The 18,651-nt window shown below is 41.0% G+C and overlaps 1 protein-coding gene across 4 annotated transcripts in view; it reads left to right on the top strand.

Moving 5' to 3' along the window:
- Window positions 1–735: 735 nt before the first annotated feature.
- EFCAB14 (EF-hand calcium binding domain 14) overlaps window positions 736–18,651 on the top strand; it is a 36,008-nt gene continuing 18,092 nt past the window's right edge. For 2 of the 4 annotated variants that reach the window (XM_037039543.1, XM_037039544.1), the window contains exons 1-4: window positions 738–1,866; window positions 3,323–3,471; window positions 9,391–9,536; window positions 17,270–17,368. In XM_037039543.1, coding sequence (XP_036895438.1) covers window positions 1,685–1,866; window positions 3,323–3,471; window positions 9,391–9,536; window positions 17,270–17,368 — 576 coding nt within the window. In that variant the 5' untranslated portion in view covers window positions 738–1,684. Of the gene's footprint in view, window positions 1,867–3,322; window positions 3,472–9,390; window positions 9,537–17,269; window positions 17,369–18,651 lie in introns of all 4 variants that reach the window. The other 2 variants (XM_037039541.1, XM_037039542.1) reach the window with 2 other exon arrangements.

Genomic DNA, 18,651 nt, shown 5'->3' on the forward strand with positions numbered 1-18,651 from the left:
TTATTTCCCGCCTGTCTCCTCTTCGCTCTTCAGGCCCAGCCACGCCAGGTCTTCTAACACAGTCCTTCCTGATGACCATTGCACAACTCGCTCCCTCTCTTCCTCCCAGTCTCTAACCAAATGACCCCCATCACAGAAGCACTGCCCATCCCCTCATGTTTCAATGTTTTCATAACACTTATCACCTCCTGACATTTAATGTATGTGTCTGTTGTTGCTCTCCTCCCCCTAGAATGTTAGCTTGGTGGATAAAATACAGGACACCAGTTAAATTTAAATTTCAGATTTAAAAAAAACACACCAATTTTTCAGTATGAAGATGTCCCAGAAGCTGCCTAGGATATAAGGGTACTTACACTAACGAGCTATTCGTTTTACTGAGTGTCCCGTATTTATTTTTATTTGCTAAATCTTGTATCCCTACCCATGAAGGTAGGGGCAAGTAGTTATTTTATTCATTGCCGTATCTCCAGCGCCAGAACTGCTACTAACACATAGTAAGCTCTCACATATTTATGGAATGAATAACTGTTCAACCGGCTCAGGAATCTTCAACACGCCTAAACTTTTTAATAAACAGCCTGCGAGTCAGATGGGGCGGAGCCTCTAGGCCCAGCCCCCGACACGGCCCAGGGCCCTTTAACGCCCCTCCCACAGTCACCGTGAGCACCCCGGGTGTGGCGTCACCAGGCAGGTGGCCAATGGAAACGCGGCTTACTGGCAGGCGGTGCCGGGCGGTTGCTGCCAAAGAGGAAGTGAGCTGGGGCGGTAGCGATGGCCCGGGGCTGGAACTCCGGGCCACCTCCGCCTCCGCCAGCGCGTCGGGAGCAGCCGCGGCCGCGGCCGCAGCCGAAGAGGGGGCTGGAGTCGCGGCTGGAGTGGAGGAGGTGCAAGTGAGTTGCCGAGAGTCACCGGTGCCGGAACACCTCAAACTCTGGGCGGGAGTTCAGGTGGACTGATCCCGCTGTCGCTACTCCGCACCGGCGCTCCCTCCCAGGCCTAGACAGCAGGGCTGGGGTCTCCCCGGGCGCTGGACTGGCTCCTCTCAGCCGAGCCCTCCACGCCTGTCTTGGACTTTCTGCAAACTCAGGACGGAAGCTGGAGGACAGTGAGCACCCCCGATCCGGGCATTTTCTTGTCGCCCAGGCTGTGTCCTAGTTGTAGGAACTGGGTGCCTCCTGCTGCCACCTCTCCAGTTAGGAAGGCACTAGCGCCTTCCCCCTGTCTTGTTCTGCGCCCCTCCCTTTCCTCCCATTCGAGAACAAATTTGCTTTCTCTCTCCATTGGGAATACTGTCTCGGAAGTCTAAAGCACCTGTCATTAGCAGAGCTGAGAATCAGTCGTTCTTGACTTGGCTTTTTATCCCTTTTGGGAGATAAAAGTTGTCTCCTTAACACCCTCGTAACTGACACTTCACACCCAGGGCCTTATTCATTTGGATCACCAGCTGTCTGGCCATATCTGTGTGACTTCCCCCCACCTATCTGAATTCCAGTTTCCCCTGGGCTCCAATCTCCAGCTTCCAGTAGATCTGGTCAGTCCCACCCCTGGGTGGGAGTGACCAGGGGGCTCTGGCCCAGGATCCTCCACCCTGGAAGGCGGCTCCAAGGTAGCAAGAGAATTAGGCGTCGGGTACGAACCTGGCAGCTCAGGGGTGGGTGCCCCACTCACCCCACACAAGAAGATGAAAAAGCGAAAAGAGCTCAATGCATTGATTGGCTTATCTGGAGATGGCCGGAGAAAGAAGCCCAAGAAAGGCTCAGGCCACCGCCTGCTTCGCACTGAGCCTCCTGACTCTGATTCTGAGTCCAGCTCGGAGGAGGAAGAGGAATTCGGTATCATTGGAAATCGCTCTCACTTTGGAAAGTGAGTGATGCAGTGGTGAGGGTTGGGATGGGAAAAGACATCTTGCACTACCAATGAGGCAAATGGAAGAGAAGAAGGGAGTTCTTACAAACAAAAAAGGGTATAGTCCTTGGAAGGCAAAGAGGGAAAAAAGTTTTTAGGGAGGAGATGAGCTCAGGTCCTGAATGAAGGATAAGTTAGAAATCTAAGTGTACAAAAAAAAAAAAGAGTTCTGAGTCTACAGTAGAAGTGTGAACATGGGGAATATGCCAAGAACCCAGAGAGACCAAGTTGGGAGTAGCTAAGAATAGGAGCAGAGAAGCTTTTAGAACTAGCCTTTTTTTCTTAATTGAAGGAGAGGCAAGGACCTTAAGAGTGCACGTTATTTATTTGTTGCACTCTTGATGAGTCTGAATCTTAGTGGTGAGAGAATATGGTGAGGGACATACTGTAGAAGCTATGATACTTGAGAGTAATTGAGCTTGGAAGACAAAAAGAAGAGATGACTCTTCCAAACCACGTTTAGATGCCACTATACAAATCCAGTAGTGATCATTGGGAATTAGAACCCAGGGTTGGGAAGAGGCTGGAGGGAACCTTGACGATGCCTTGCACCCTCTCAGGAAGTACATTAAAAGAAGAGTATTCTACTGAAGATGTGGAAGCAAGGCACAGGCAGAAGGTTGTGGTGCTAAAAGAGATTTGTTTGTTTGTTTCTTTAGAGAGTCTTTGTCCTTTTGTTAAAGGAAAGATTTGGCTTCTAATGAGCTTTGCCAGATTATATAGTTAAGGACAAAATCCTAGGTTTGGGTTGTAAAGATCTGATGAAGCGAAATAGTACAACTAGAATAGTTATCCTGTCGGGTTAGTTTAGATCTTCAGTGTTGGTTGAAGTCTGGTGTGAAATCTACTCCCTTTCCATGCTTCCTTTCTTCTGAGCCAATAAGCTAGAGTGTACCAGGTATCTACTTAAACCTACAGTTCCTATTTCTTTCATTCCCTTCACAGTAAAACTTGCTCAAAAGTTTATGAAGTTTTAATAAACTGAAGCAGGATCCCCAGAAGTGAGCATATATTTGACAGAGACAGATAGGTAAATTACTCTGCAGTGATGAAGTTGCAGAGAAGCTCTGGTCATCACACCTTCCTAACCTGAGGTTGTTCCAAAGACCTGAATCAGTGGTAATGGCAGTGAGCTGCAGTTCCCATAGGTGCTTCCTCTGGCCACAGGAAGTCCGTCTATTTCATGTGAAGTTTGAAACTTTTGAACTGAATAGATGAATTCTTCATAGGTCCTATTATTTAGTTATTTTCAACTTGCCATTCAGATATAAATGTATTACCCTATATTTCCTGGGATATCAACTGGTTACTCATTTAAAAAGACAGTTGCCAAGCAACACACATATGCTATTTCTAATAAAGCTGTGCTCATAATCACTTTTGTACTCCTGGTTGAATTTGTTCTTGTGATCAGGGGAGACTATTTACGATGCTGCAAGATCTGTTATCCCCTCTGTGCTTTTGTCATCCTTGCCGCCTGTGTCGTGGCCTGCGTTGGCTTGGTGTGGATGCAAGTTGCTCTGAAGGAGGATCTGGATGCCCTCAAGGAAAAATTTAGAACAAGTAAGTGGTCACATATTTCAGAGTATAATCTTCCATTCTTTTTCAGGGTCTAGGACAAAGTGGACTATATTGAATTAAGAGTTTTGCCTAGTGGTGAACGTACATTTTTTCAGCATTTTAAAATACTCTTTCTTGGCTGTCAGCTTGAATACAGTAATAGTTATTTGTTTTAAGCACAAACAAAAAAAGAAAAAATGCTTATGCACCATCAGGACAAATAGTATTTGAAAAATGGCATTATAGTCAACACTTAGGGTAGTCAACCCAGAAGGGAAGTGCTAAGGTCCAGGAGTCGAACCTTGGTTAACCTCTACCTCTTTCCACTTTATACTTCCTCAAGTACAAAGTGACAGCAGTAACACTGGGCTACTTCCTTTTGCCTCACAGGGCCATTTGAGAAAGAACATGGGAATCTCCTAAAATTTTTCTCCTTAAAAACTGTATAGGAACATAGGAATGGGCAGTAATAATAATAATAATAATAGCCAGCATTTATGAAGTGCTTACTGTGTGCCAAGTCACAAAAAATGTCTTATGAGTGAGTTTTAAAGTTTAAGTTAATGAGTTTTATATGTTCTAAATTGTAAAGTTGTACTTTGCACATCCAAAGTACTTGTTCTAAAAGGTGTGTTTTCGTGATAGTTTCTACCAGGTTTAACCGAAACATCTTCCTTTAGCAACACTGCGATCTTCGGTTCTAGGTGTCAAGAGTTAATTTTCTAAGCTAAGGAACCAGTTCCAAGCAAATCACAAGTACCCTAACCTTGGCGGCATGAGCACACCAGGAAACTAACCACCAGGTTTTCTCCAGGTCATAAGGAAACCTGTCCCCAGAACTGAAATTAGAATTGTTCTCTTCCCATCGTAAGCCTTGGAAGATCACAACATCCTAGCTTTCCTTCAGTCCAGATTTTCTTTGCTGCCTGCAGTTATTCAAGTTCTGAACGTAATCCAGGGACAGCTAATCCTTAGTGTGTTGATGACATTTCTAGTGATGTTGCTTGGGAGAAAAAATGTTGAAATATTAACTTTGATTTTCTTGAGTTCCTGATTCAGGGAATGGACTTGGTAAGTCCTAATTCTCTGCCAGAATCATCCTGACCTATATGTTTTATCAACTGGTAGAATCAGAGTAAGAAAGAATGAGATCTGTATTCTAGTTATTGTCCCTTCTTAATGTTTGTCCTTAGTAGTATTGCAAGGTGTTTCAAGGCCAGTGTTTTCTTTGCAGGTAGTGATCATAACTTGGAAGAGAGGTTCTCAGAAACAACGTTTAAGTGTAAATAACCACGGAAGACACCTGCCTATGCCATCATCTCTCCTACACTGGCTTCCTGGGTTAGGCTAGAGCTTGTTTTGATCACATACAGCAATTATTTATTTATACATTTCAAAACATTGCTCAATTCTGCCTCTCAGATTCCTTTCTGTGACTCCTGTGTGTTTACAGGACACCCATGTAGTTTAACCTTAGCTTTTCAGCGAATTTCTTTGTCTAGAAATATATATTTTAAATGTATACATGTAGTAGACCAGGCAAATGAGTCAACACACATTTATTGAACACTTGTTAATACCTATTCCTAGAAATGCCATATTCAAGACATTCCAGGCATTGTACCTGGAGCTATGAAACCTGCATTCCCCTTTGACCAGTCAGCCAGCTGAGTGAAGCACATTTAGAAAGGTCAGTTCAGCTGCTTTGTTGGCTTTGGTTCGCTGCAGCAGAGATGCCAGCACCTGTGGTGGCTAAAGCAGTACGCCCTGAGGGGTTTGGAGTGCGGCCTGACACATGTTGTCAGTCCATGGGCTGAACCAGTGTGGACCACATGCCCAAGAGTTTTCCGTGAAAACCATTACCTTGACTAAATGAGGTCAATCTTGTAAAGCTTAAATAATCTTTCTTTGAATTATGCTTCTGCTTTAAATATATTTCAACAAGTTAATTTTTACTTCTTGTTTTTCAAGTCAGTGGAAGTCACTGACTCAAATAAGACCATCTGCTGATCTAGCTTTAATACTTTTTTGAAAAATTCAGAGCCCATTGTTCTTTATTTCAGTAAATTTTCTAAGACACTTGTGAGGAAAGGAGGTAGGGCTGCTGAAGGAGGTGAAGCAGAAAGCAAAAGCAGATAGGCTTGTATTTTTGCCTTGTGTTCAGGGAGTAACTTGATCCTTAAGCTAAAAGTACTGGCTGGCCTTGAAACGTAGCTCAGTATTCTTTTCCAGAACCAGGTACTTCAAAAGACCTCCGTGGTTATTCTAAGTACGATTCTATTCTCCACCCTCCCACTTTTTCACTCAGCTATGAAACAGTGGTGTGACAGAAAAGTTGAAAAAGAAGAAAAGTATGAATAAATTAAGCATCTCTTTTATGGTCATACAGGCTGAGTAGCAGTTAGGTCATACAGTACAGAACTTAAAAATGGTCTTGTACTAATGAGGGTATTAGGATGCCAGTGTTTCTGATAGCTGGAGTGTGCCAGGAAGAGCACTGGTCCTAGGAGCAAAAGGTTTGACTGTTGAAGCCCGGCTTACTCATTACTAGCTGGGAAACTTGGACAGGTCGCTTATTCTTTCTCAGCCTTCACTTTCCCATCCATAAAACATAAAGATGTGTTTGTGCTTCCAAAGCACTTTGGGCATTTCTCCATCATGGTGTCTATCACACTGTATAGTAACTCTGCAACAGTGCCTTGCTCCCTGCTCAATGGAGAGCTTCAGGGTCTTTTTATGAACTAGTGCTCAGTGCAAAGCTGGGCACATGGTAAGGGACTCAATAACAAGTTTAATAGTTACATAAAAGTTTATTGCAAACTATAAAGACACAAAATATTGCTTTTGGCTCTATATGTTCTATATGAAGGGTTTATGCAGAAATCTTCATTTCCTGATCTTGAAGATCAAGAAAAGAGCTAAGTTTGAGTATTAATATATTAAATTTTTTAAAAAGATTTTATTCATTTATATTCATTATTTCACTGGATAGGCTTTAGAGGGGAAGGGAAGGAGAGAAGGAGAGAAATATCAATGTATGGTTGCTTCTCACGTGTCCCCCACTGGAAACTGGCCTGCAACCAAGGCATGTGCCCTGACTGGGAATCGAACTGCGATCCCTTAGCTCGCAGGCCCGCGCTCAATCCACTAGCCAGGGCTTAATATACTAAATTTTAAATGAGTTGCTTTCCATGTTGAAAGAACATGTGTAAGTCATCATAAGTTGTTGGTTTGCTACATTTCCTCTCATTTATGTAGTTGGAGTCCCCTCACTTGGCTTGTCTCTCCAGAAAGGCCCCAAATCAGATAGTGAATATGATCCCTTCTTCGCTCAGATAGTCCTCAGGATCCTGAGTGTTTTCAGGGATTGTTAGCTTTATAAGTTTATTAGTTAATAATCATAACCCAAATTGTTTATGGGTTTCCTCTTCCATTTCTACCTTCTGCTTAATTTGTATGCCCTGCCAGAAAGAGAGAGACTTCCTGCCCCTCCCTTCACACACATGCACACAATCAATATCTATCTATCTATCTATCTATCTATCTATCTATCTCTCTCTCTCTCTCTCTCTCTCGGGATGTTTGACCACCTGGGAGTGGCAGACCTGTAGGATGAGTTTCTTTGCAATCTGAAATTGTAAAAGAAATTCACTGAAATACTAAGTGTTTCATGAATTTGGAATGGTAAAATGTTCTTATTGTATGAGGTGGATGTAGTCCTACAAACTAGGTATAAATCAAATGTTATGTTAAAGGTACTTAGGGAAGCCCTGGCCAGGTGGCTCAGTTGGTAGGAGCATTGTCCTGTGCATCAAAACTTTGTGGGTTCCATCCCTGGTCAGGTTCAATTCCCTGGTCAGTGTATGGGAGGCTACCAATGGATGTTTCTCATCCATTGAAATATTGGCATCAATATTTCTTCTCCTCCTCTTCTCTCTCTCTAAAATCAATAAACATGCCCTAGCTGGTGTGGCTCAATGGATTAAGTGCAGGCCTACAAACCAAAGGGTCATCAGTTCGATCCCCAGGTAGGGCACATGCCTGGGTTGCAGGCCAGGTCCTGCTCAGGGGGTGCTCAAGAGGCAACCACACACTGATGTTTCTTTCCCTCTCATTCTCCTTCCCTCCCCCTCTCAAAAAATAAATAAAATCTTTTAAAAAATTAAGAAACATATCCTCAAGTGAGGGGTTTTTTAGAAGTACTGTGTTTATAAAGAAATTCTTCGGTGTTTATTTTTGAGAAATGGATAAAAACAATTTCTTTTAATAACTCTGAATTTTCAGATAATGGGCTCTGTTGTAGTAGCAATACCACCATATCACTTGCCTCCTACTCCCCCAATTTTTCTCTCCTTGTTGGTCATCCTTTATGATTTTAATTGAGGTTATTGAGTTTTCTTTGTTTAACTTAATAGGCTAACATTATCTCCATTTCATATCCTACCATTATTTCACTGGATAGGCTTTTGAGTTCTCCTGGATACCTGGCACTGTGGTGGGCCCTGGGATGCGTAACAGATAAGATTTGTCCTCTATCATCTTGTAGCTGTCAGTCTGGTGGAGGACACAGACAAGTACATAGTTACAACACAGTATGTTGAGTGCTTGGTCAAGTTAGGAGTAGTAGAGAAGTGGCAGTGGTCCAAGGTGGAGATCCAGCTATTTGTGCTGAATCTTGAAATGATTTAACTAGGGTGGCAGAAATGAAGAAGGGGTAAGCTAAGGGCATCTAGGCAGAAAAGATAGAGCATACAGGGTCACCAAGGCTTAAAGAGGTGGATGTGCCAGGAAAATGTGCTTGGCTAGAAAGTGGATTGAAGAGGCAGGTAAAGTGATGAGAAATGTGGTTAAGAGGTAAGCAAAGGCCAGAGTTATTCAGTCAATAATGCTGAGTGCCTACCATGTGCAAGGTGTATTCTAAGTGCTGACCATGCAGAAATGAACAAAAACGTCTTGGCGCTTAGATTTTAGTAAATTGTCTTGACATCTGTCCTGTGTGCCAGTTTTTGGTTTTAAAGAAAGTGTATAATAACTAATCTAGCACTATTTTAAAAAATGGCGTAGGACCAGCCATTATTACTTTCCATGAAAAGGGAAATCAGTTTTTAATGTAAGAAGAGAAAGCACTGTTTCAGGCCTCTTGCCTTCTGGCTAGCAAATCTCTAAACCATTCAGATCTGTTTCCCGAAGGAAAGCCAAATATCATCTTCTACTTAACCTAACATGTTTCTTTATCTTCTTTTACTTTGAGCTTTTGGGTTGATTTAAGAAAACACTCTGCTGTTTATGAAAAAGGTTTAAAATCTTAGTCCTTGTAACAGTCCTTGAAAGCAGGTAAGAACCCATCTTGCATTTGTCCAATCCAAGGTGGAGAAAAGTAGACTTATGCACTTAGAGATAGAACTTATGATGTCACCTGGGGCATTAACAGTAAGGCTTATAAATACTCATTGACTACTCAAAAGCTCCTTTATTGAGCTGGTCAATACTTAACATGTATGTATCACTTACTATATACCATTCTTTCACTTCTAAAATCCTGTAGAGTATATTTTATCTCTGTATTACAGATGAGGAAACCGAACTCAAAAAAGTTGAGTAATTTTCTCAAGATCACAATAAGTTACAGAGTTGGGATTCAAGTCCAACTCTTACTGCTGATGTTCATCGTTATCATTTTTAACCACCTGACTTTTAAAGTTGTCTTGCCAGTAATGAAATAGCCCCAGTTAACAGGGAGCTTTAGTGTTAACGATACACATTTACGTAAAGGAAAGAACATGTAATTGATAGATATAAATTTAGTCATTATCCCCCCTGAGTTAATGTTTGTTACTTTCCTACTGTATAATCATTTTTTTCTTCTTGGAGCCATGAGGGAATGTTATGGCTATTTATGATTGTTCTTATTTTTGCTTTTAGTGGAATCTAATCAGAAAAGTTCATTCCAAGAAATTCCCAAACTTAATGAAGAACTACTCAGCAAACAAAAACAACTTGAGAAGATCGAATCCGGAGAGCTGGGCTTGAACAAAGTCTGGATAAACATCACAGACATGAACAAGCAGGTAACAAATGTGCGATTTTTATTTCCATGTAAGCTATGAATATTTAGTTTTGTTTATTTGGACTGAATTTGTAGATATAGGGAACTCCAAATTGTTTTACTTTTTGCAATGGTTTTTCCATATTGTGATTCCAACACATTAAATTCAAGTAAAATAGGTAATAGTTATGCATTTACCAAATAATTAGAATGTTAAACCTTTCTGCAAAGAATAGTTTTACAAAGTAGAGCAGTTTAGAGGGAGTTGGAAATTCTTCTTGAGTCAGCTGTCCTAAGAAGCAGTATAGTATCAAATTTTTTTTAAAAATGCCATCTAACCACCAGTAAAGAAAAGGGTAGCCTATTGGTTGAGATAATGAGAGCTTATTTTGTTTAGTAGAGGTTGCAGACTTACACAGTTTTGAAGTATGGTGCCATACACTATACTACCAATCTGGAACCCACCCACAGCTAGTGATACTGGTTCTGGCATAGCATAGGAGGACGTGGCAGAGCTGGTTAAATCCCTTGGCGGAGCAAGCAAGCCTCAGGGAAACACTTTTCCAGTCCTTAAAAGGATTTTGATCAAGCATCTTGCAGGTATATAAGTTGCCACTAGATTACTAATTCCCCTGTCCTCAGTTTTTGCAGTTTAATTAGGCAAGATGTGCATTGAAAGGAAAACTCCAGGACCAAATGAATGGTACACCAATGAAGAGCTTCAAAATGGATATGCCATCCTTGTTGGGTCTAAGAGAATATTCTGTTCTTCAGAATGAAGTCACAAAGTTCAGAATCAGCCAGTGGCAAGGAGCACTGCACTGGGATAAAGGGCCTATGGGTATTTCTGAAGCTGCCCACCTTTTAGCAGTGGTGCAGGAGTGGGGCAACTCATCACAGAATGCCAGAGAGCTATGGCTAGGGGCTGCGGTTTTACCACTTTTGCCTGGAACCCACATAGGAAATGTTTTACATCATTCTGCAATAAATAAATACATACATATATGTAACTGAAATGAGTTTCTGAAAACATTAGCTTATCCTTAAAATTATGATGCCTTGTGATATTTTATTTTTCTCTTCAGTTCTATTTCATTGTTAAAAATTATTTGTGAAGTAATCCATCAGTTATAGTATTTAATCATTACCATTTATCTTTGGACTCTCGGGACTTAAGAAAAAGCAAGTACTCAACTCCTTTTTTTTTTTGCAAAAAGAATAGGATAAACTGTGGCATTGTATTCACAGAGCAAATGAGCAGTTTGGCCACAGATTACATCAAGTGAAAATCGACCATGGTGAAGCTCTGAGAGATGATTAGCATCTCTCACTGGGGCAAATGGGAGATTCCATTTAGGGGGTCGTGGAGTTTACAGTTCTGAGCGAGAATGAGATCTTTAGGGTGAGGAACAAGCAATGTCAGCTATTTCCCATCTTGTAGGTCAGCACACGAGAAGAGTCAAAGGGGAAGACTGTACTTGATGTGTGAGGACACAAGGGCTTCCAAACCTTTTCTACATTTTTTTGGTTTCTCAGTTCTCTTTAATTCAGAATCTAGAAACGAAATGATCATTTCATTCCTGTCCTGGCTGTTATTTTCAGTGCAAAAAGTACCTGGGAAGGAAGGTACACAGTAAAGTCTGCTTCAGTCCTAGGGCTTCATGTACAAACTAGGAGGGGTTGAACTGAAACCCTTTCCATCTTAGCTTCAGTAGCTCTTCAGAGATGAAGAGACTGACTGATGAAACCCACCTGAGGCAGAGAAATTCTCTGCCAGCCTGGGCGCAGAAGGGCAGTTGGTGGTGACAGAGCTTTACGATAGTCCAAAGGGAGCGTATCATTGTCTGAGTGATTTTCTAAAATTGTTACACATCCCTGGTGGAGAGGCATTTGTCCCAAACCAGAAGAGGTGTAAAAGCAAAATTAATATAACTATATTTCTGTATCTAAGGGTAATTCTGTCAATTAAGATACTTTTAGTTGGCAACATTTTTTAAAGCAAAGTGGCTTAAACAACAACACAAAAAAATTTATTAAATCACTTTACAAGGACTGCCCTTATCACAATATGAGTTGAAGTTAATGCAGCCTTGAATAAAAGAAGACTTTAGTCTAAAATAAGTTAAAATCAGTTTTTACATTGAAAAATCTTTGAACTAGTGTTAAAATCCCATTTGCTTTCCTGTTTTAATTTATGAAAACTCTGATTTTATACCCATGCCCATTCTCAGACAGTTTCGGTAGTCTCCTCTCCCTTTTTTGAAGACTGTTAATCAACAAATGTTTAATGATCTGCTTTTATGGAGTCAGGCCTTGGATTCCCATGCTCAAGGCTCTTGAGCAGTCAAATGGGGGAGAAAGGAAAGGAAATAGTTGTAAAACAGCCTGATAAGCAATAAGAAGCCAGTCTACAGAAGCCGGTGGGGGCATTTTTTAGGTATGTGTCTAACCCAGACTGGCTGGGATAAAGCGAGGCTTCTCAGATATCTTGAGCTGAGTGCTGAAGGGCAAATAGGAGTTGGCCAAATGAATTCTGCAGAAAGAGAGAGGGTATCTTCATTAACGTGCTTGATCCGCGTCATTTGCAGATTCCATATTTGCAAATTCACCTACTAGCTAAAATTTGTTTGTAGCCCCCAAATTTGTACTTGTAGTGCTTTCAGTGACAGACATACAGTGGGGGAAAATTTGAGTCATCCGATGGGAACATTTTTAGTTGAGGTCAAACAAGGCCATACTCTGCTCATACTGTAAACAAGTTTTTTTTTCATGATATATTTAGTGCCATGGTTTTTTCACTTTCGTACTTTTTTTTGGTGAGTCCACTGTGTAAAATGCACACCTACCATAGTGTTGAAGTCTGTCTAGTATTGCCAAGTGCAAGAAAGTGTGTTATCCCTTACAGTGAAAATACATGTGCTAGATAAGCTTCATTTGGGCACAAGTTCAACAATATACACCAAATAAGATGTCTTTAAAAAGAAACACACATAAAACAAAGTTATGTATCACACTGATCAGTTGACAAAAATGTTGTGACCTGGGGCTCTCAGGACCTTAACTCTGTACTTACCTTAGGAGCAGTGGTCAGTAATCATTGATTCAGTGTTTGCTGTGAATTTCTAGAATGCTGATTTTCAACCATTTTCATCTCAAATTCTGCGACACACCAAAATATATATATTTTCTGCCAATCTGACAAAAGAAACAGGTATAATTTTTATTATTCACACCAGGTGGCCATTGTTGTGTTGGCTGTTGTCATTTACTTACTTGACAATCTAAGGGATGGAGGTCAGTGCCCCTGACTAAATAGTCAGGTGTTGCGTGTTTTAAAAATTCTTGCAGAGCACCAATTGAATATCGCTGTTCTAGAACGTAACTACTGTGACTAATGAGAATTGACTATATGTGTAGAAATACAGATGAATGAAAAACATAATGTGTTCGGGGAATTTTCATATGTCATTATAGTGTAGTTTAGTGGAAAGAGGCCAGAGGTAAGGATATGTCAGCAGGAGTCATCAAGGACCTCAAGTATGTCATCTTCTCTAGTATGCTATATATCATTCTTTCTTTCTTTCTTTCTTTCTTTCTTTCTTTTTTTTTTTTGACAGTTGGTCCAGATACCTTATTGTGTGATACAGTAGCCCCACCCCTTATCCAAGGGGGAGTATGTGCCAAGGCCTCCAGTGGATGCCTGAAACCGCAGATAATGCAAAACATATATACACTATGTCTGTACAAATGTGTCCATGATAAAATTTCATTTATAAATTAGGCATAGAAAGAGATTAACAACAATAACAATAAAATAGAACAATTATAACAATATACTGTAATAAAAGTTATATGACTGTAGTGTCTCTCTCTCTCTTCAGTCGTTTTTATATTTTTCAGTTCATACCTATTCCTGAATCTGTATAACCATCTCTTACTTGCAGGAAATGGCTGGGGGTCACTCCTTTTGGGGAAATCTTATTGAAGGCTTCGCACAGGCTCCATGCTTTCTGGCGCACCACATTGCTATCAGTCAGGACGTGTTTTCTGTTCATGTCTTTCACCCACAAACTTAATGCCTTGTTCATCCTAACTAAGTACTAACCACGCACTTTGGCCGTGGCTTTTTCAGTTTGAGGTGTGAGAGCAAAATGAGCACAAATTTTCTTTCTCTTTCAGCATTTCAAAGATAGAAGATTCGTTCTTACTATAGCAGTCTCAGCATGTGATTTGTTTTCTTTCTTTATTAAGTGGAAAACATTTACCTTTTCACTTAAAGGAAGCACTTATAGCTTCTCTTTGGCATATCTAAATTGCCAGCATCACTGCACTTGGAGTTTGGGGCCATTATTAAGTACAATAAATGTTGCTTGAACACAAGCACTGTGGTACCATGGCAGTCATCTGATAACAGGGACAGCTGCTAAGTGACTAGTGGGTGGGCGTCATATACCTCATGGATTCACCAGACGAAAGGGTGACTCATGTCTTGACAGGATGGATTGGAATAGCAGGAGATTCTATTACACTGCTCAGAAGGGTGCTCAATTTAAAACTTACTTCTGGAATTTTTCGTTTAATATTTTTGGACCACAGTTGACCACAGGTAACTGAAACCACAGAGGGTGAAATAGTATAATGGAAGACTACTGTATTTGTATACGCATCTAATTACACTATGAGGCGGTACTCGGTACTCTGTGCTTTAAGCATGATGATAATGATGGCAATTAAGATGATAACTGCCATTCATTAAATGCCATCTTTGTGCAGGCCCCTTTTATAGACACTACATATGAGACCTCCCGTTTGCATTTATAGACCTATGAAATAGGAGGTGGCATCTCCATTTTACTGATAAGGAAACTGAGATTCAAAGAGGTTAAGTAGTTTGCCCAAGGTGACACGGCTGTGTAAGTCCCAGGAGCCTGTTTTCCCCCAGTTTTTCTTCCTGCCTTTGTCTCTGTTTCCTCTGTGAAATGCAAGTCGGTGCTCAGTAGGTGAGGTGGAAAGGACGCGATGTCAAGTCCCTACTAGAATCCATAGTGATTGAGCATTGGTGGTTGTCTGTTTCAGTAACTTTTTTGCTTACTATTTAAAGAACACTCAATATTAACCCCAAAGCAAAAAAAAAAAAAGCAGCATTTCAGATTTCATAGTATAAAATGGTCTGCAGGAGATATTTTTAATTTTGCTCATGAAAAGTCATGTAATATGCATAAAAGTCATGACTCATCTTCTGGCTGAAATATGGTGGGGTTTTTTAATGGATTCTACTTACTTAATTTGACTTTTAGACTCTGGATTATAGTGTGTGACTTTCAGAGATAAGTCCTATAATGCTTGAATCCAATCCGACATTCTAGAATGTGTCCATCAGTCCCAGAGGTAATTGGAAAGTGCCCCTGCTCTCTCCAATTCTAGTGGCACATGTGATTTTGCTACAGTTGTCCATAGATTTTTGGAATTATTCCACTCTTCAGAAAGGAATGCTGAGAGATGGAATCCAGCTATGCAGTTTATGGGAACGTAGCTAAGTCCTAGTGGCCAGTGTGTGATCCAAGTCTTGAACTGATGTTTGGTAATTAGAGAGTGGATGGTCAGCTCTCCAGAGCATACCTTCAGTGAGGCAGCTGACATCCAGGCCTAGGGAGTTAGGGGCGTGGGGAGAAGTGGAATGGCACCTCACCTTATCCTGCTGGCATTGGCTTTCAGCTGCTCCTCTGGTTGGGGGGGAAATGATAGCTGCCAGCGAGCCACACTAGTCATCTGTGAGGCATCACTATTCTTGAGGAACTTAATCAAATAATTGCACAAATAAATAACTCATCACTTTGAAATATGTCATGTAGAAAAAGTCTTCTGGGACCTATTCATGCTGTTGCTCCCTACCTATTACCAGATGCCATGCTCACCCTTATAACCTAGAAAGAATACCTGTTTCGTTTTTGTATATAAAACTCTTACCCATCTAATCTGAGTCCTACTTCAGCAAAGCCTGTGCAGTTCAGCCTGCACTGATATTCTTTCCTCAGAACTTTATTGTTTCTTTAGTGTTACCTCCCTACCTTTAGCCCTCTGCCCCCCGCCTCCATCTCCCCCTCCACTCCCCCTCCCCCTGCCTCACTCGCTATGTGCTCCTGCCACCAGCCTTCTTTGTGTTCTTCAGAGACGCCAAGCTCTTTTCTGCTCTGGGGCCTTTAACCCAGCAATTCCCTCTGCCTTCAAATGTATTTCATTCAGTTTTTTCTGATTAATACCTTCTTCTCATTTAGATCTGTTTAAATTTCATCTCTTTATAGAGGCTTTCTCTCACCATCCAATCCAAAATAGCTACCCAGTCACTCATCAGGTTACCTTATTATAATTTTCTTCTAACATCCCACTAGCTGATACTATATTAAACTGTCTTCTTGTACTAAAATGTAAATTCCACAAGATCACTGACACCTGTGTTCCATCCCTGATATAAAACAGGGCTCAATAAATATTTATTACAGTAATGAGTGAAAACTGTTTTGACACCAAACAGTTTTCTCTTCAAGGAAAAGAGGAAGAAGAGAACCCAAGTTCCCAGGCTCCTCACCAGACTCTTGTTCAGAACACACTGCTGCTTACTCCCAGAGCTCTGCTTAAATTTTTTGCATAGTACTTATTATCTGATACTTATTTTTCTCTCACCTTCTACTATAATATAAGCCCCCTGAAAGCAAAACCTCAAGGTCTTGTTTGCCAGCATCCCCACAGTGCCGGCAGCGGCACCCAGCATAGAGAAGATGCCAAACAATCTATCGAAGGAAAGAATAGGGGATCAGGTCTACTTTGTCTTATGTAACAAAAACCCAGAAACTTTAGTGATTGCCCTCTGAATATAATTTCTATTGGTTAGATCTATGTCTTCACACTAGCAAATGGGACAGGAGAGCAGTACAGAAGCAGGAATCTGTGGAGAATGTTTTGAGCCACATTGCAAGGCTCAAAATTTTTATCTCTATAGCCTGAAACTGACTATTACACAGATTCCCCTACCCCTCATCCAAGGGAAAAGTCCAGCAGTTTAGAATTCTATCCCGAAATAGCAGGAGAAAGACACATTTTATTTTGATTCAATTCCTATTTTAATATATTCAGTGCATCAGTCAGTGAGTCAGTGAGTATCGAGCCTCTTCAGGGTGCAGAGTAATGCTTTGATTGAGCTATTGAGTTTGAAATATTAATCCCATTGTTAAACCAAAACTCAAGCCCCCAAGTAGTGGGTTCAAATTGTAAGGGTACTGTTCCTGTAGACTGTATTTTGTGATGATGGGCTTTTATGTGCCCACTTGGGCAGGAACAAAAGTTCAGTAAATGACAGAGGTGTTATTTTTTACCACAATGAAATCCTTCAGCAGTCTTTGATCATTAGCTTTCTTTCTGTCCAGTTGTCGAATGATTGTTTTGTAATCACTGTGGTAATCATCTTTGGAGTAATTTAAGATTTTTGGATCTTGTAGCTGCCAGGAGTAGGGCAAAGAATACTAATTGCCCTTCCCTCGTTGGCACTAGTGTTTAAATTTGGGAAGGGGAAGAAGGGGCATTATTGCCGCCTCCCAGATCTGCAGTCTATTCAAGGTAGGAGCTGACCAGGGTATGTTGTCTGGGTCACAGAAACACATAAAATTCAAGGGTGCCTTCACATCAGCATCAAATGGAGCCTGTAAAAGAAACACAGTGCAAATTCTGTTGTCATTTTTTGTTACTCTTTTTTCCCCCTAGATTTCTCTGTTGAATTCTGCAGTAAACCACCTCAAAGCCAGTGTTAAGTCAGCGGCAGACTTAATTAGCCTGCCTGCCACTGTAGAAGGACTTCAGAAGGTAAGTGCTATGTGTGGACACTGAAATTAACCTACTGCTGTAATTCTGCCTTCTTAGAAGTCTTCTTTGAAAGCCTGGCATTTGAAATCACCTGCTCTGGGAGGGCGGTAATAGAGCCTATCACTGTGTTGCAAAGATTTCAGAACATCTCTGTTTTGGTCCCATTAGTAGGGCCTTTGCTTTGCAGCAGGTGACTCGCTCTGGCTTATGTGGTTTGCACCTTTTTATTTGGCTCTCCAGGTCCCAGGATCGCTCTGCTGGGACTCTTGTCAATATACGTGGGTTGGCTTTTCATCATTTGCCTTTTCAATTCATCGTCCACGTCTTCATGAAAGCAGACCAGTTATACATGAGAGTTGCTCTAAATTACTATTAATTTCTAAATTACTATTTATTTTATTTTTTAAAGAGGTAATTTGAAGAAATGCAAAAGTTTTTTTTTTAAGATGTTATTTATTTATCTTTAGAGGGGAAGGGAAGGAGAGAAGTATCAATGTATGGTTGCCTCTCATGAGTCCTCTTCTGGGAACTGGCCTACAACCCAGGCATGTGCCCTGACTGGGAATCGAACCACGATCATGTGGTTCGCAGGCCCACCCTCAATCCACTGAGCTACACCAGCCAGGGCTAGAAATGCAAAAGTTTTAAATTCAGGATATGATAAGGGTTGGCAAGGATGTGGAGCAAAGGAACTTTCTAACATTCCTGCTGGGAATATAAATTGGTAAAAAGCATTTTGGAAAATAATATGTATTATTTTGTGAAGATAAAGGTTCACGTCCTCTAAGCCGTTCACTCTAGCAGTACACCCTAGGCTCTAGAGCCCAGGCAAATGACAGTTTGGAATTTCTGCTTATTTGATCCTGGGATCCGGGCCTAGAGCAGGAGGCAGTGACCAAGCAGATGGATGGGTTACACATAGGGAGCTTTAGAGCTGCGTGGGGAGGGGGAGTAGAAAGAAGGAGGAGCCTACTTTGAACATAAGCAACACCACCCCCGGCAGCAGGAAATGGAAGAACGGATTCTGGAGCAAGGAAATCAAATCTAGAGTCCTTAACTTTTGAAAGTTAGTGCATGATAACTTTGATTTGGTTACATGCCAGGCTCCATAAATATGAATATAAATTATCCCCACAAAGGAGAACTTCCTAAGAACAGAAACAAAACTTTCTATTTTATAGACACACCACCTGTGTGCTCAGTCTTCATAGTTTGCTATTTGTCCAATATGGTCACCTCCTTATAATAACTTTATTTTTTAAGGAGGGGGATTATTTCATTTT

This window comes from Sturnira hondurensis, unplaced genomic scaffold, assembly GCF_014824575.4.
Source record: "Sturnira hondurensis isolate 20B ecotype Veracruz unplaced genomic scaffold, ASM1482457v3 Scaffold0025376, whole genome shotgun sequence".
NCBI lineage: Eukaryota > Metazoa > Chordata > Mammalia > Chiroptera > Phyllostomidae > Sturnira > Sturnira hondurensis.